The sequence below is a fragment of the Helobdella robusta genome (assembly GCF_000326865.2).
Source record: "Helobdella robusta unplaced genomic scaffold HELROscaffold_1, whole genome shotgun sequence".
NCBI lineage: Eukaryota > Metazoa > Annelida > Clitellata > Rhynchobdellida > Glossiphoniidae > Helobdella > Helobdella robusta.
In genome coordinates this window covers 10,303,063-10,318,017 of record NW_008703570.1, presented here as the reverse complement: position 1 = coordinate 10,318,017, position 14,955 = coordinate 10,303,063, and the positions used below count along the sequence as shown (strand labels likewise).

The following is a 14,955-nucleotide window of genomic DNA, read 5'->3' as shown; positions in this document are numbered from 1 at the left end:
ACATCGAAAATAACAAGTTTTAAAAAGAAAATTTATTAAAAATTATTTGAATTTATTTTCATTCCCTAGCTGAACTTCTATCAAAGATTCACTTAAATATGTTCTATCAGTTCTCTTGTCCATTTCTCACAAAGTAACTTGACTAGTATTTGAAAATGAAGTTTCAATTATTACGCTACTAACTTTTTTGTATTCAAACTATAACAGATACAGCTGAGTCTAAAATAAATCTTCCATTGACCACGTTGCTACCATTACTTGAAATAATTGTCAGACTTCAAAAAGCATCGAAAACTCGTTACGTTTTATTTTTCAAAAAATTCCGAGTTCCAATTAAAAATTAGCTTAAAATTTATTTGTAAATTTCATTTATTAAATTAAAGTTAGATTAAATTTTTAAAATTCAATCAAATTAATGTTCTGACGAACATCATTATTAATCGACTTGGCAAAGAGCGCAGTTGTTGGATGAGCACTTGAGGTCATTGAACTTGTACTTTCCATCGTAGTTGCCCATCTCAATGCAGTCTTCATCTGAGCCAGCGTCGTTCGGTTCTCCGGGTGCCCAATTGTTCATCTCGTTCACACTTTTGTAGGCCTTCACTTCATCCAAAAACTTTGAAGATCTGTAAATTTTTCAGTTGAAAATTTTGGTGTCGACTTTTCTTTGACCAGCAACCCAAAAACTTTCGGTATTTATTACTGGCGCTATTCCAAAAATTGGTACCAGTACTTTTAGATCGGTTTAATTGCTACACGCGTTGTTGTAAATGTTGTTATTAACGTCAACGTTTTTGATTTTATTGTTCACTTTTCAACATTACTATTAAAAATACTACAAATCCTGTTGACGATGCGTGAGCTTAAAAAAATTCCCTCTACCATTTAAAAACTTTCGTCGCGGCAAACGCCACAGCCGAGTCGCAACGTATGAGATCCATTTTATCGTAAAAAGTGAAACATTTTTTATTCTTTTATTTCAAATACCTTGGACTGACTGAGTACCTATTCAATGAGTTATTTTCAAAATTGTGATTTACGTATTCAGTCTTAAGAAACCTATAAAAAACAATGATTTTTTTGTAATTTTTTTTTACCAAGTCAGCTTATTTGGCATTGTATAATAATATGTTACTCTATATAACACTATATAACATTTTACCAAGTTATAGTGTGAAAAACTTTAAAATTATCGTAATAATGTTACCAATTGTTGAGCATTTGTATTTATTAAATTAGAAGAGTTGGAAGTTTTCAGTACGTTGTTAGTTCAACGTTTCAATAAATTATTTCCATTTAAAAAATGGAAAGATTTCTGGTTGTAAATCTTAAAATAAGAGTCAAAAAAGTTGAAATATTGAAAGGCTTTTTTAATATAAACTAATTTTTGAAACTTAAAAAAATTAAAAATTGCGATAGCGCAAGTGTAATGCAAAAGTTGCCGTTGGTAACCAATTGGAAAAAAAATTTAAACCACCATATCTGAATGAGAAGATTGTTGAAATTTAAAAATTCATTTAAATGTACCGCAACATTATTTTTATAAAATTAAAAAAACCAACAAAATGCTGATGTAGTTAAGTTTATTTAAATAGCAAAAAGTCATCAATTTTGACGAAACTCCTCCTGGCTGCTTCAGCAACGATAATGGTCGGATCGAAAAGGAAGTTCTGGAGGAGAAGTTGGTTCTTCTGCAAATGAACTATCTTCACAGTCCCTTTCTTGTTGATCTTTTTGATGTCCGACTCTGAAATTGTTCCGAGAGAAGTTGGGCAGGTTGTGGCAATGTGCTTGCAAAGCTGTTCCGAGAATGCTTCGACTGTCGCGTATTTACTCTTTTTCGTCATAACTGCCACCACACCCATCTTTCCGATGGCGTAGTTCTTTCTAGCGGACACTGTGCGTGAAAAACAGTTTCATTGAAATATTTTTTAACGAATTACTTTGCACTGAGTGAACAAACTTATGTCTCGGACGTATGTTCCGATGTAAGTGTCGTCTTGTTGAAATTTATAAGCCACGTCAGTCAGCAATATCGATTCGTTCAGGGTTTTAGAAACCTCCAACAGATGTGTTTTTGTCATCCTTCCATCGGACAATGGTAGTGTATCGGTATGTTGGGCGCTGATTTTGGGCTACAATTTTAGTGAAAGAATAAATTAATAAAATTTTGTAATTTTAAGATATATGTAAAAATTATAGTTAATAGTTATTCATTTAAATAAAATGTTATATACACACACGCTCATATAAATATTACAGAAACATATATATAACCAGTTGCAAGTCCTTCATTTTTCTCAAACGTTTGAGACAATTATCTGCGATATCAATCATCAAGTTCATCAAGAGTTCTGATTTGGTGGCTTTTTCGGTTTTTCCAGTTGCCTAAATTGAATAAGTTTTTTTTTAATTGTCAATTGAAGTAATATAAACCATAAGTCATTTACAACAACAATGAAAAAGCGCAGATAAATAAAAATGAAGTGTTATAACATTTGATTGCCGAACCTTAAACATGACAACGATATCTGGTTCCTTCATGACGATGACACTCACGCACTCCTGCTCCTTCTGCTCACCAGCTGGAATGTCCCAAGACATGTAATAAAATGTCGATTTCAGTTGATCGTTCTTTGGATTGTTGTTCCTTTGTGTCAGTTTGGCCACATCCAGCTCCGCGTCACTATCGTCATCGTCATCTCCATGATTCCCCGCTGAGGAACCACCGTCCATGTCGTCGTCTTCCATGTTCACTGTCAGGCACTGATCGCCCTTCTTATTCTCAACTGATGCTTGCCAACATCCAAAATCTTTGTCATCCTTATCTTTTTAGTGTTTTTTTAATTATAATAATATCATTAATTTCATTCAGTAACTTCAATATATAATTTTTCAAACCTTTGGTTGTTGACTTTGTTTTTTTATCGTTAAGATCTAAATCGGGCAAGAAGATATTTAAGGTTGTGGTTGTTTGTAACGGCACCGAGTACACCGGCTTATCCTTTCAATTTATGACAATAAAAATAATAACTTTTTTTACTGAACGTTAAGGAATTGTTTCAAATAACAAAAATGACATATTTTGCAATTTTTAAATTAGTTGCGCAAAAATTTTAATTACTTCAAATAATAATAATACAATCTAATATAATAACAATAATAATTAATCTAACTCTAATGGAAGCCACTAGAGGTACATTGCCAGACATCAATTTTATTCTTGTTTTGTGATTATCTGTCATTTTTAACGATCGCTCTTTCAAATGCAAATTTTATTACATTATGTGTATATATTGAGAATATAAACAGTAAGTGAACGAGTAACAGGGCTTGAAACTATTGTCAATTTTTATTCAAAACTTCTAGAGTGTGAAGAAGCATTTTATGTATGGGTAATATTACGAAATCTTCCTAATAAATTAAAACTTTATTATTAAAGAAATGTTAATTCTTGAGTTTCAGCAAAGTGAATATATCAAGAAATTTAAAATATGCAACGAAATTTCATAACAATGTGAGCAAGCCAAGCAGCAAGACAATAGTTAGACTCATCTCGTGTTTGTTGTTAAGTTGCTCATAAATATCTCAGGCTGTTGAATGCACACGTACAAGCTTCCAAATCGATGACAGCCTAAAAGAACTGGTACATGTAGTATCACTGTTTGAATAAATAAAACTTTACATCGCGAGTTACGTTTTATCCTTCGTTTTTCAAAATGCCATCATCCGTTCTATTCTCACTCAGTGATTCTAACGTGTCCTACGCTAAATTTAATTTTCATTTGAATGAATTTAGCGAGGCGACTCTTATAAGACATAAAATAATTTTCACCAACTTTCAAATTCTTTCACTCTAAACTAAACTCGCTATTCATTCATGAACTGTCTGTAGGACGTTCACCTCGCTTCATATCTCCCATCAGCCTCACGTATGATGGGTAGTTTCAACTGAATGTTTGGACAGGTTATTGACGCTTAACTTTAACACATGTCGTCGTGTCTGTTCAGTCCCATTTCAATTTGACCTTGTTTGATACCAGCTCTCCAATATTTTCATTTCAATCGCTCAAGGATTATATAAGTGCCAACAGCCAGTTTCGCTGAGTAGTAAAATGGAAAATGTTAACGAATCATCGGTCGTGTGCTTTCTCGCGTTAGCTGGGACAAAACGAAAAATTTAATTTAGTATGAGCGATGCGATTAAATGCCGAACGATCAGAGTGACAACAGAGAGAAGAGATACCAAACTTCGTAGATAATAAAAAATTGTTTAAACTTCTAACTACCAGAATTAATTTCAAATCATTCTAAAATAAGCACTTCTGAAACAGCTAAAAAATGCATTACATAACGTCAGTGAAGACCAGTTATATGTCAGGTTGTCTCGGAGTCTGAAGAAAAAGCGTCGACTCCGACACTCTGGTTACATCGATGTTACACATAGAGAGATCTCTTTTCGACAACCACTAAACAAATAAACGTCCTTAAAAACATAACCAATAAGAGGCGGCCACTATCTAAAAAAATTAGACCTTATTTCATGAAGTAATTAAATTTCCCGATGTATTAATCTCAAGTAACCATCCTGACACTGTCTGAGACTATAACAGCGGCATAAAAAAAGTCGTTAATTTTTTTATTCAGTTTTATAAATATATAAATAATAAAGGTAATTTAAGAGATAAATAACATAGCAGTTGAAATTTCAATAATGAATAATAACGGTGACATCAAATAGAGAGTAAATATATTAATGAAATAGCTACCAATTAATAACGATAATCATATAAGGTTAACGATTTTTTCCAAATAACTATTAAAATTAATATTATTTTCAAAAAATAATAATATAATAATGATAACTTCCATAACCATCAAAATTAACAACCATTTAAACATTGATTAAAAAATTTTTAACACACAAAAATATAAACACGTACAAAATTTTAAAATTACAGAAAATGTAGTAGTAGCGGTAGTAGCACATGTACCACTACTACTACTACTGGCAGTCTTAGAAGTAGTAATAGTAGCAATAGTAGTAGTAGTAGTAGTAGCAATCAATAAAAATGTCAAGTCTCATTAAATATTGTTCTTTTTAAACATTTTTACTTATATTACGATCCTACTACACTACAAGTAATCTATGTATTTTATATATTTCAGACAATATCTATATCAGTATTGATAAAACTAATGTAAACAATTATTACTAGTTAAATTTAGTATAAACATTATATAATTAACTAATAAATAAGTAGTATTTGTATTATTATTACTTATTATTACTATTGAAAACAATACTAAATCAAAAGTGATTGGTCCATATGATAATGCAACAACCAATGAAAAATAATCAATCCAATCAATCAATTAATTAATTAAAAGACTACTAAAATATTAGTATAGACAGACAAAGCCTGTGAAAAATTGATAAATTAAAATATCTATTCAGTTCTAGCAAAATAAAAGACTGTAATTAATTATCATCGTTAACTATATATAACCAATAATTAGCCAATTAATTTTTTAAAAAATTAATTAATTTAGCAATTAACACGACATAACAAATCAATCGATTTAGATTATAACAAATATAAAAAAAAGAATAATCCAAAAAAAAAACATTTATAAATTAAAACATTAATTAATCATATCATGAAACATTGCTGCTAATAGAGGTATGCATGTATTTACATATATTATATATATGTATATATATATATAATATATAATGTTGTATGCATTGGCTTTGACCAAATTAAAGTTTGTCATTTCACTTTCTCATACTAGAAATTTATGAAAATAGATAATGCCAACAATCCGGTAGAGCTCATACAATATTGCATAAAATATGGTCTCCTTCAAACTTTCCCATATTGTAATTATTATTAAAAATCACAGCATGTTCCGCGTTAATAAGCTTCCTATTTAATTTTTAGATTTTTTCACATAAACAACGATCACCGTATAGGAGTACGAAAAAAGCTTTTCTGTTCTATCATGCTTAAAATAAAAATTTTGGTTTTGAGCTCAAGAAACATGACATTGATTTACGATCTACCGCTAAAGAAATCGAAAAATAAAACTGGAAGCTAACTAACGCGAAACAAGCTGTGATTTTCAGAGATAATTACATTTCTGACAGTCTTAAACAGGATATATATATATATATATATAGAATTATACATGTAGAATTATATATATACGGAAATTTACATATTTTCCACATTTTAATATATATATAATACGTGTATATATGCTAAATAAATATAAAATTCACATAAATACCTATTCATTATTTATGCAATATCTGTTATACATATATATACATATATATATATATATATATATATATATATATATATATATATATATATATATATAATATACAAAAGGTTGCTTTGTGAACTAAGAGTGAGTATGTCTACAGAAGTTAATTTTTACCTTAAATGTTAGTTAATACATGTTTACCATAAGCGGTTAACAGTTATAAATAATAAAAATGAGAATAAATATATAACTAAAAAACCTTTTTAACTTTTAACAAAAATAAAATAACAAAAAATCGACATACGACATATAGAGGAAGATATATATAGCGTTATACACACACAAACACACAACATATATACATATATATATATACGTATATACACAAACACACAACGTATATATATATGTATGTATATCTTTATATATAATAAAAAGTTATAATGATTATAAATTAATTGTTATTGTTATGAAAAATCAAATATGCCATAAACATAGAAACGAAACATTTAAATTAAATCACGTTTTATTCATTCTCCATCTTTTTTTTTAAGAAAATAATTAAATCAAGATTATTTAATTTGTGATTTACAGGAAAAATAAATTTATTAAATTAAGATCAAGGACTCATCAAAAAAGGCAATAATAATAAATTAATAATGATATAATAATAAAATAATATGATAATAATAATGCAAAACTTTATCAGATGGAATAATTTGGTAGAACACACAAAATGAAGAGTCCACTTATTAATTAACGTAACTTAAAAATGTAATACCACGCGCGCGCACACGCACACACATTAAATTCAAAAAATCTTTTATTCAGTAAAATACATTACCAGAGAGACCCGAAGTTCTATATATACATCTTATATAGAACTAAAAATCGAATTGAAAGGATATATATATATATTCAACGAACTGAATGAACTAAATCGGGAAATAAAATCTGCAAATATATATATATGCTAGTAGAAGACCGAATTCTTGACAATATGTAATAAATTCCACCGATTTATTAGTGTTTATCAACTTGTATTCGAATTTTTTAATTTGTCTTAGTAAATTTTTATTGACAAGATTGAGTTTGTTTAAAATTGAAGCTTTATTTTTTAAGAGCCGGATTGGGAGTGAGGTTGTCATTTTTTGTTGGATATTTATTTTTGGTTTATTGATGTCAATTAGGACTGCTTCTGAAATTTTAATATGCGTGTAGTTGGTGTTCTGGTATATTACTTTGATGTTGCTGTCGAGGATTTCACGGCTAATAGTGATTGAGTGTGTTGAGTCCAAATGAGATTTATAGCCAACTCTGTTTATGCATCGCAAGCCTTCTAGTCAGTCAGGTAGTAGTAATCCCGATATATGAGTCATGTTGACGTGCACAACCGTCAAAGGGGCAATTGAATTCATATATTAGGTGACTACGCTTTAGCACAGAGTTATCTCTAAGACTACAGTTGTATTTCAATATTAGGTGAGACGTCTTTTTATTGTTGTAATAAATTCGGAGTTTAACTTAACTGTTTGGGTTGGTTGGTTTGACATTTTTATTGATATGTTTAAAAATAGCTTCATCTACTTTGTATGCAGTTGACATGTGATTTCTGTAATACAAGATGATGTCGTTATCTCGAGTGCTGGTATTTGGAAGGTTATTGTTGTGTAGTAATTTGCCTTTAATAAACTTTTCAATAGAATAAGTCTTATATCCATTGTTTACAAGCAGGTTGGTGACTCTTTTTAATTCAGCGTCGCGATTTTCAATATCAGAAGAGTGTATGAATGCCCAGTTTACAAATAATTTTATTGTGCTGTCTTTAAATTGTTCGGTACATTCACTTTGTCCATTCAAACAAATTCCTGTATTTGTTTCTTTGACATAGACCGCTGTTTTGAATCGTTCTTCGCCACGGGTGACAAACACACCGAGGAAAGATAAACGCTGTTCCTTTTCAATTTCAATGGTAAATTTTAATTTTGATTTGTTTAAGGTACCAAGAAGTTAGGTGATTTGTTCAGGATCGTTATAGAAGATAAAGATATCATCAACTTATCTAGCGTAGATAATTGGTTTTAAATTTGCATTATTTTTGAAGGTCTCATTCTCCAGATGTCCTAGGTAAAAACTGGCAAATAGTACACCAAGAGGGGATCCCATAGCGACACCGTCGATTTGCTTGAAAAGTTTGCCTATGTGACTGTGGAATGGTGCTTCGGTAGTGCAAATTTGAAGAAGGGACTTCAGTTGTGCTTTCGGTATGCTCAATGGAATCATATCTGAGTGGTAAACGGTGTTGATAATTATGTCATTTGTATCGTGAATTGGTACATTTGTGAGTAGTGATTCAACATCCAGAGGCAATCAACCTGGATGGTTTATTAATGCCGAGATCAATTGCCCCTTTGACGGCTGTGCACGTCAACATGACTCATATATCGGGATTACTACTACCTCACTGACTAGAAGGCTTACGATGCATAAACATAGTGGTGCTATCAAATCTCATTTGGACTCAACACACTCAATCACTATAAGCCGTGAAATCCTCGACAGCAACAGCAACATCAAAGTAATATACCAGAACATCAACTACACGCATCTTAAAATTGCAGAAGCAGTCCTAATTGACATCAATAAAGCAAAAATAAATATAAAACAAAAAATGACAACCTCACTCCCAACCCGGCGCATAATCAACAATGAAAACAAAGAAGTAATAAAAACTAGCATTGTAAATAATGAAAAAGAATAATATGATGCTATCGATGAAGAAAAGGAAACCAATGAAGATGGACCAGCCAATAAAGAAATCTGACACCTAATTTCCATCTAAGTTCACTTTGACAAAGTGAATATTTCCCCATATAAACTAAATTGCACTGATGATGATTCATTCGGAATCGAAATATGGCCTTATTTGTAGAATGAATTCGGAAAATAGTTTATTTTGAATTTTAATAAACTAAACGTTCTCCAAAAAACTTTAGTGAGAAAAATCGAAAAAACGAACTACAAACATACTAATGAAAACATTCGGTAGAGTTTATAGAATATTGTAAAAATTATGGTCTATTACCAACATATATAAACATATATATATATTCTTAACAATATATATAAAAAAAAAATATATATCTTAACTATTGTATCTTCTACGGTCTTAATCCTACTTATATATATATATAATATATATATATTATATATATATCAATACACAAATAGACAATCTGACATAACATTAACACGTTAGCGAAATACATTAAAGCCGTCATAATGTTCAGCTTGCAACACAGCAAAGTTACGTTTAAATTTCATTCATGCTCTAACGTAATTTAAATTTCAGTGTATATTTAACTTAACAGACAGACAGACAGACACACACACATTTCATTAGTCTTCTTTTATTGTTTTTATATATAACAACATCTGACGAACGCAGAATCTGTTAAAACATAAAAGACAGTGATGATCTTCATCATCATCATCATCATCTTCGTCACATAATAAATAAACTTAACGTCCAAATCATCACACATCTACTGTCATTACAGATTCAACTCAAATGCATATATCATCTTCTTACTCAGTTTATACTATAACATGGCTCGCCAAAACAAATGGACAACATACACAACATGACATGACACAACATGACATAACATAATAATAAAAATGATGATAAATGTATAAAAATGCGATATTAATCAATAACTTTTAACATATTAATAATAATTAATTTATACATACACATATTTGTGTAAATATACATACACGTTCCACATAAAATCAACTACACACACACACACACACACACACACACACACACACACACACGCATATTCATTTATTTATGATGGCTCTTCTTATAAGGATGATACTTAATATTAGAATGAATTCTCCCTGATTTAATGGTGCTGATATTTGAAGTAGCAGAATAAGCAGCAGCAGAAGAAATAGAAGTCGTAGTTGGATAGTGTAAACTACCATAAACGTCATCAGCATCTACAGCCGCTGCCAAGGCCACTTTGTATCTCTCAGTGGCCATACCTATATAAATTTTGATGTTACTTTTGTTGATAACTATATTTTACTATTAAAGAAATTTTTGCAACTATTAATTTTGTGTGGTCTATTTGTTCGAGGCATCGAATGTATAAGTGCGGTGCGATTTTTGCAACATTTTGCCGAGCTTGTTTGTGTTGTTATGTCTGTGATGAGATGTTTTGGTGGGTGGGTGGGTGTGTGCGTGAGATAGTTGTTGGTGTTAGAAATTAAATAAATAAAAAAATAAATAAAGTAAATATAATTTTAAAAAATTAAAAAAATGTGTCTTCTTAATTTGGAGCGTTTTCAAAAAATAGGAAAGTAAAATTTTCAATTAAAGAAAGTGAAATGTAAATGCAGAAATAATTAGTAATAATAATTATCATCACTTTTTATAAAAATTATTCTAGTTTACCAATTTATTTTTAATCCACGCAAAAAATTGTTTAAATTAAAAAAATGTTTCTCTAATTAAACTTAGGCAAGGTACTTTAATCAGCACCAGTAATAATATTATTACTACTACCATTAGTACTGTTACTATTTTTGTTTTAAACTTATTCAGTGAATTAGTATATGATAATATCGTTTTAATAGAGAATTAAATTAAATTAAATTAGAAAAAATTAAATTAAATTAAAGAGTCACAATACATCAACGCTATCATCCTTAAAATCATAACTATCAGGCTTATCACCATAATCATTACCATGTTCTCATAGTTTATCATTATCATAATGAACTATCAAAAACTTCATCATCACAATCAAAATGATCACATCATCGTCATTACAATCCTCATCATACCGTTGCCAAATTAATGTTAGTGATTAATAAAAAGTTAAATTAAGATTAAAGATTAATTATTAAATTAATTATTAAATTAAATTAAATTAGACCCACTATACATAGCATCAGATTGCTGAAATGGATAGTCTGAACTAGACATCAAAGTTGTTTGATAGTTGAATATTTAGTTTAATTATTATTATTTATTTAATTATTATTGTTCAATTAATTAATCAAATATTATTTTTATTAATAAGCTATCATTACATAAAAAAACTAATAAATATTTATATTGTGCATGCATAAATGAGAATAATTTGGCCTCAATTTAAAATGTGAAAATTCTATACAGTTGTCGCAATTAATTAATTACTATTATGTAATTAAATTGTTAACATTTATTTTCACTTAATCTTAATCACTAAATACATAGTCAATTAAAGTTCATTGAGACTAAAAAAAAATACTGAAATATCATAAAAAAATTTACCTTAGATAACTTGGAATATCCTGGGAAAAAAAATAAACAATGCTAATCAATATAATTCATCTACTAAAAGTGGATGAAGTATTAGAAGATGTCTGAAAAAAGTGTAGAAATCTATCTGAGGAACATACATTTCCATGACTGGGGAAGGCAGAAGAGAGAGAGTAAGCATTGCTGGAAGTGCTGCTGCTGTGGTGATGGTGGTTGCTGCTGTTGTTGTTTGTGACACCGCTGTTGCTGATGTTGTTGCTTGTGCTACTGCTGCCGGCATAGTGGTGGTGAGTTGGTTGACTTGATGATTTTGGAGTTGTTGCAGGCCCTGGCCTAGGGGCTCTTGGATTACCTGATTGCCTGTTAGTTTTTATTTAATAAACCACAGTAATAAATCTTGATTTTCTGATAAAACGTTAAAATAACAACACAGAGGAAGCTTAAAGTTTTGAAGGAGTGAAAAAATGAGTAGAAAATATCCATAAAAATTGTTAAATATAATAAATATAACCGTTTTGAATGCACTAACCAAGCAGCAGGACTGGCAGGTGGTCCTCTGGCATGGTGTGGTCGATGAGGTACCATCGGTCCTCCTCTACCTGGAATCATCCTTCCTCCATCACCAATGTTCTCCTATAATCATCATTTTACCATTTAAATTTATAACAATTCCTTGAGAGCTCATAATAAAATTAACTTTATAACTGATTGTTAGAAAATAATTTAAAAAAAAGTAAAAATTTTCAAGTAAAATATATATACAAACTTAAAAAACAAAATGAAAAAAGGAAAGACTAACCATCATGAAAAGTTCATTGAGCCTGCCTAGTGCAAGAGACACTTTGTAGTAGCATTCAGAAGCAGAGCCAAAAGCTTCAATGAGAATGTGCAGCTCCTCGTGTAGATGCGCATACTTGCCACCTTCTTTTCTCAACTCCTCCTCCTAATTAGCACAGAATATTATCAGAGTATTTACTGTCATCATTCCCTCCTCATCACAATCACCATAATAATAACAAAAAATTCTTAAATACCATCCAAAAATTCATAAAAGTAGTCAACACAAAACGATCAGTAATGGAAATAAATGAAAAATAGAAGTGACAATAAAAGTGGCAATACCTTGGACTTATCCTTGAGTGAACCAGCTCCCTGAATAATCATTTTTGTTCCTGTCTCAATCTGCATTTGCTTAAGTGTGTTTGCGTTCTGTCCGATAATCTTGCCCATAAAATTGAACTATAAAACAAATTTTGAACACAATCATTAATTTATTTCCAGCAACAGAATAGCTAGAAATGACATTTTTCCAATGTCATTAATGCATATTGCCTGGTTCAATGGCTGCCAGTACAAAGCTTAAATTTTTAATTTTTGCTTTGTCATGTTTATTAACCATAAACCGTTAAGTCAATATTTTAAAAAATATGACCATGTCATGTAATGTGGCATGATCTTATTATATTATAAATACCAAATAAATAAATAGTTATACTACAGAATTAAATTGGTATTTATAAAGTCATAGGCATGTTAGTCATAGGCAGTTATGGCATATTAAATAGTATTGACATATTACGTTGTACAAGAGTTTAGTCGAGTTTGTATCTAAATTCACTAACGTTGGGGTACTCTTTGACCGGCAGGCGAACTTTAACTTCCAATTTCATTGGTTTACTGACGTGTAAGTCGACCATCTTTTTCGATCCCGTTGTCACTCGATCGATTTCTTATTGAGTTTTTAATAAAACACCATTCATTTGTAATTAAATTTCACCAAAAAATATGTCGAATACTTATGAAAATAATGAGCAAAACATGCAAATACCTTGCGCCAGCAGAACTTTCGAATGTTTAAAATTACAAGACAGGTCATTATTTGTCAAACTCGTTTTCTCAGCGAATAATTCTGACAAATACGGTGAATCGCCATTTAGTAACAGATCTCTTGACGACATTTTCAAATAAAAAAAATCAAAAAATAATTTAAGAAAAAAAATAAATAGCATAAAAACAAGGCGCCCGATTATCGTGGAAAATGGCTTTGAGTTAGGTATGGAAATGTAGGGGAAAGAACATTTAAGTCGGCCAAGGCACTTTTCAATTAAGCAGTTTTTGATTCTTTGCATTTTAAAGCGCATTTTGTTAAATTTTTAAAAAAATTTGAACTTTGTCCAATATAAAAAAAAATATTAAAAATTGAAATAATTGTGAAATTCTATAAAAATTTTATAAAAATAACTATATATATATTCTAAAATGTCACAGATTATTTTTAAAATTTGTAAAAACTCATTAACCCCAATAAAAATATCCAGCCCAAGACGTTTAAAAAGATTTATGGCCATTATTATTTAAGAATTGAATGAACATTTTCATAGAATAAACTTGATTGGTAAAATTAAATTCCCATTAAAAATTCGGTGTAGTTCGTTCAGTTCTGTCATGAAAATTTTAAATGGTGTTTTTCAAATAGAAACATCTTTAGTTTATGTTTAATATATGTTAAATTGTATTATTGTATACATAACACACACACACACTCACACACACACATGCACACACGCACGCAAGCACGCACGCACATCCATACACACATTCCCATTTGTATGTTGTGTATGTGCTATTTTTTTCCACGTTTTATTTATCTTGTATCGGTGTATGATGATGATGATGGGATAATAAAGATAAAGAGATAAATGATGATTGTTATCTGATGACGACGATTATGATTATGATGATGATGATATAATGATGATGATGATAATGATGATGACGACGATGATGACGACGATGATGACGACGATGATGACGTTGAATGTAAATTTATTGAATATTTTTAAAGAGAACAAAAATGTTGACTCCAACGAGTTGACAAATACATTTATATCTCCTAGGAAACCTTTTAAATTTTTAAAAATATCCACCAACTGATCAGCGATGAAATTTATGTGAGGCGAGATGCTTAACATTGCCGAATGCATTTGGAAGATCTGCTAGAATATTTGACGTCATAATGTATCACCATACATCAGAGCACCAGTAAGTAACATCATTTTTTAACCACATACACACACGTACAAACAGAAATATACATACACTCACGTACGAACAGAAATATACATACACACACGTACAAACAGAAATATACATACACACACGTACGAACAGAAATAAACATACACACACGTGTATGCATATTTCTTTTCAATTCATCCTTTCTTTTCAAATATGCAATTCTTTTGCATAGTTCAAACACGGTTATGTTTTATTTCTATCATTGCATTACTCTGAACGAAACACGTAAGATGTGCCAGGCGAGGTTCTTTTTGCATTTGAGCTCTGTCAAAGCGAAGCGG

At 30.1% G+C, this 14,955-nt stretch overlaps 2 protein-coding genes across 2 annotated transcripts; both read right to left on the bottom strand.

Moving 5' to 3' along the window:
• Positions 1–1,583: 1,583 nt before the first annotated feature.
• On the bottom strand, positions 1,584–3,245 carry HELRODRAFT_159474 (hypothetical protein; the record flags this gene model as incomplete). The annotated part of the gene is made up of 6 exons (XM_009011358.1): positions 1,584–1,897; positions 1,964–2,135; positions 2,278–2,388; positions 2,512–2,828; positions 2,902–3,004; positions 3,177–3,245. The coding sequence occupies 6 exons, from the start codon at positions 3,243–3,245 to the stop codon at positions 1,584–1,586; spliced, it is 1,086 nt and encodes a 361-aa protein (XP_009009606.1).
• A 6,715-nt stretch (positions 3,246–9,960) lies between these two features.
• Positions 9,961–13,645, bottom strand: HELRODRAFT_188027 (hypothetical protein). The gene is made up of 9 exons (XM_009011357.1): positions 13,425–13,645; positions 13,219–13,325; positions 12,719–12,835; positions 12,396–12,539; positions 12,126–12,229; positions 11,737–11,956; positions 11,609–11,628; positions 10,120–10,332; positions 9,961–10,091 (listed from the first exon to the last, which is right to left on the bottom strand). The coding sequence occupies exons 1-8, from the start codon at positions 13,603–13,605 to the stop codon at positions 10,320–10,322; spliced, it is 906 nt and encodes a 301-aa protein (XP_009009605.1). The 5' UTR covers positions 13,606–13,645; the 3' UTR covers positions 9,961–10,091; positions 10,120–10,319.
• Between the last annotated feature and the right edge of the window lie 1,310 nt (positions 13,646–14,955).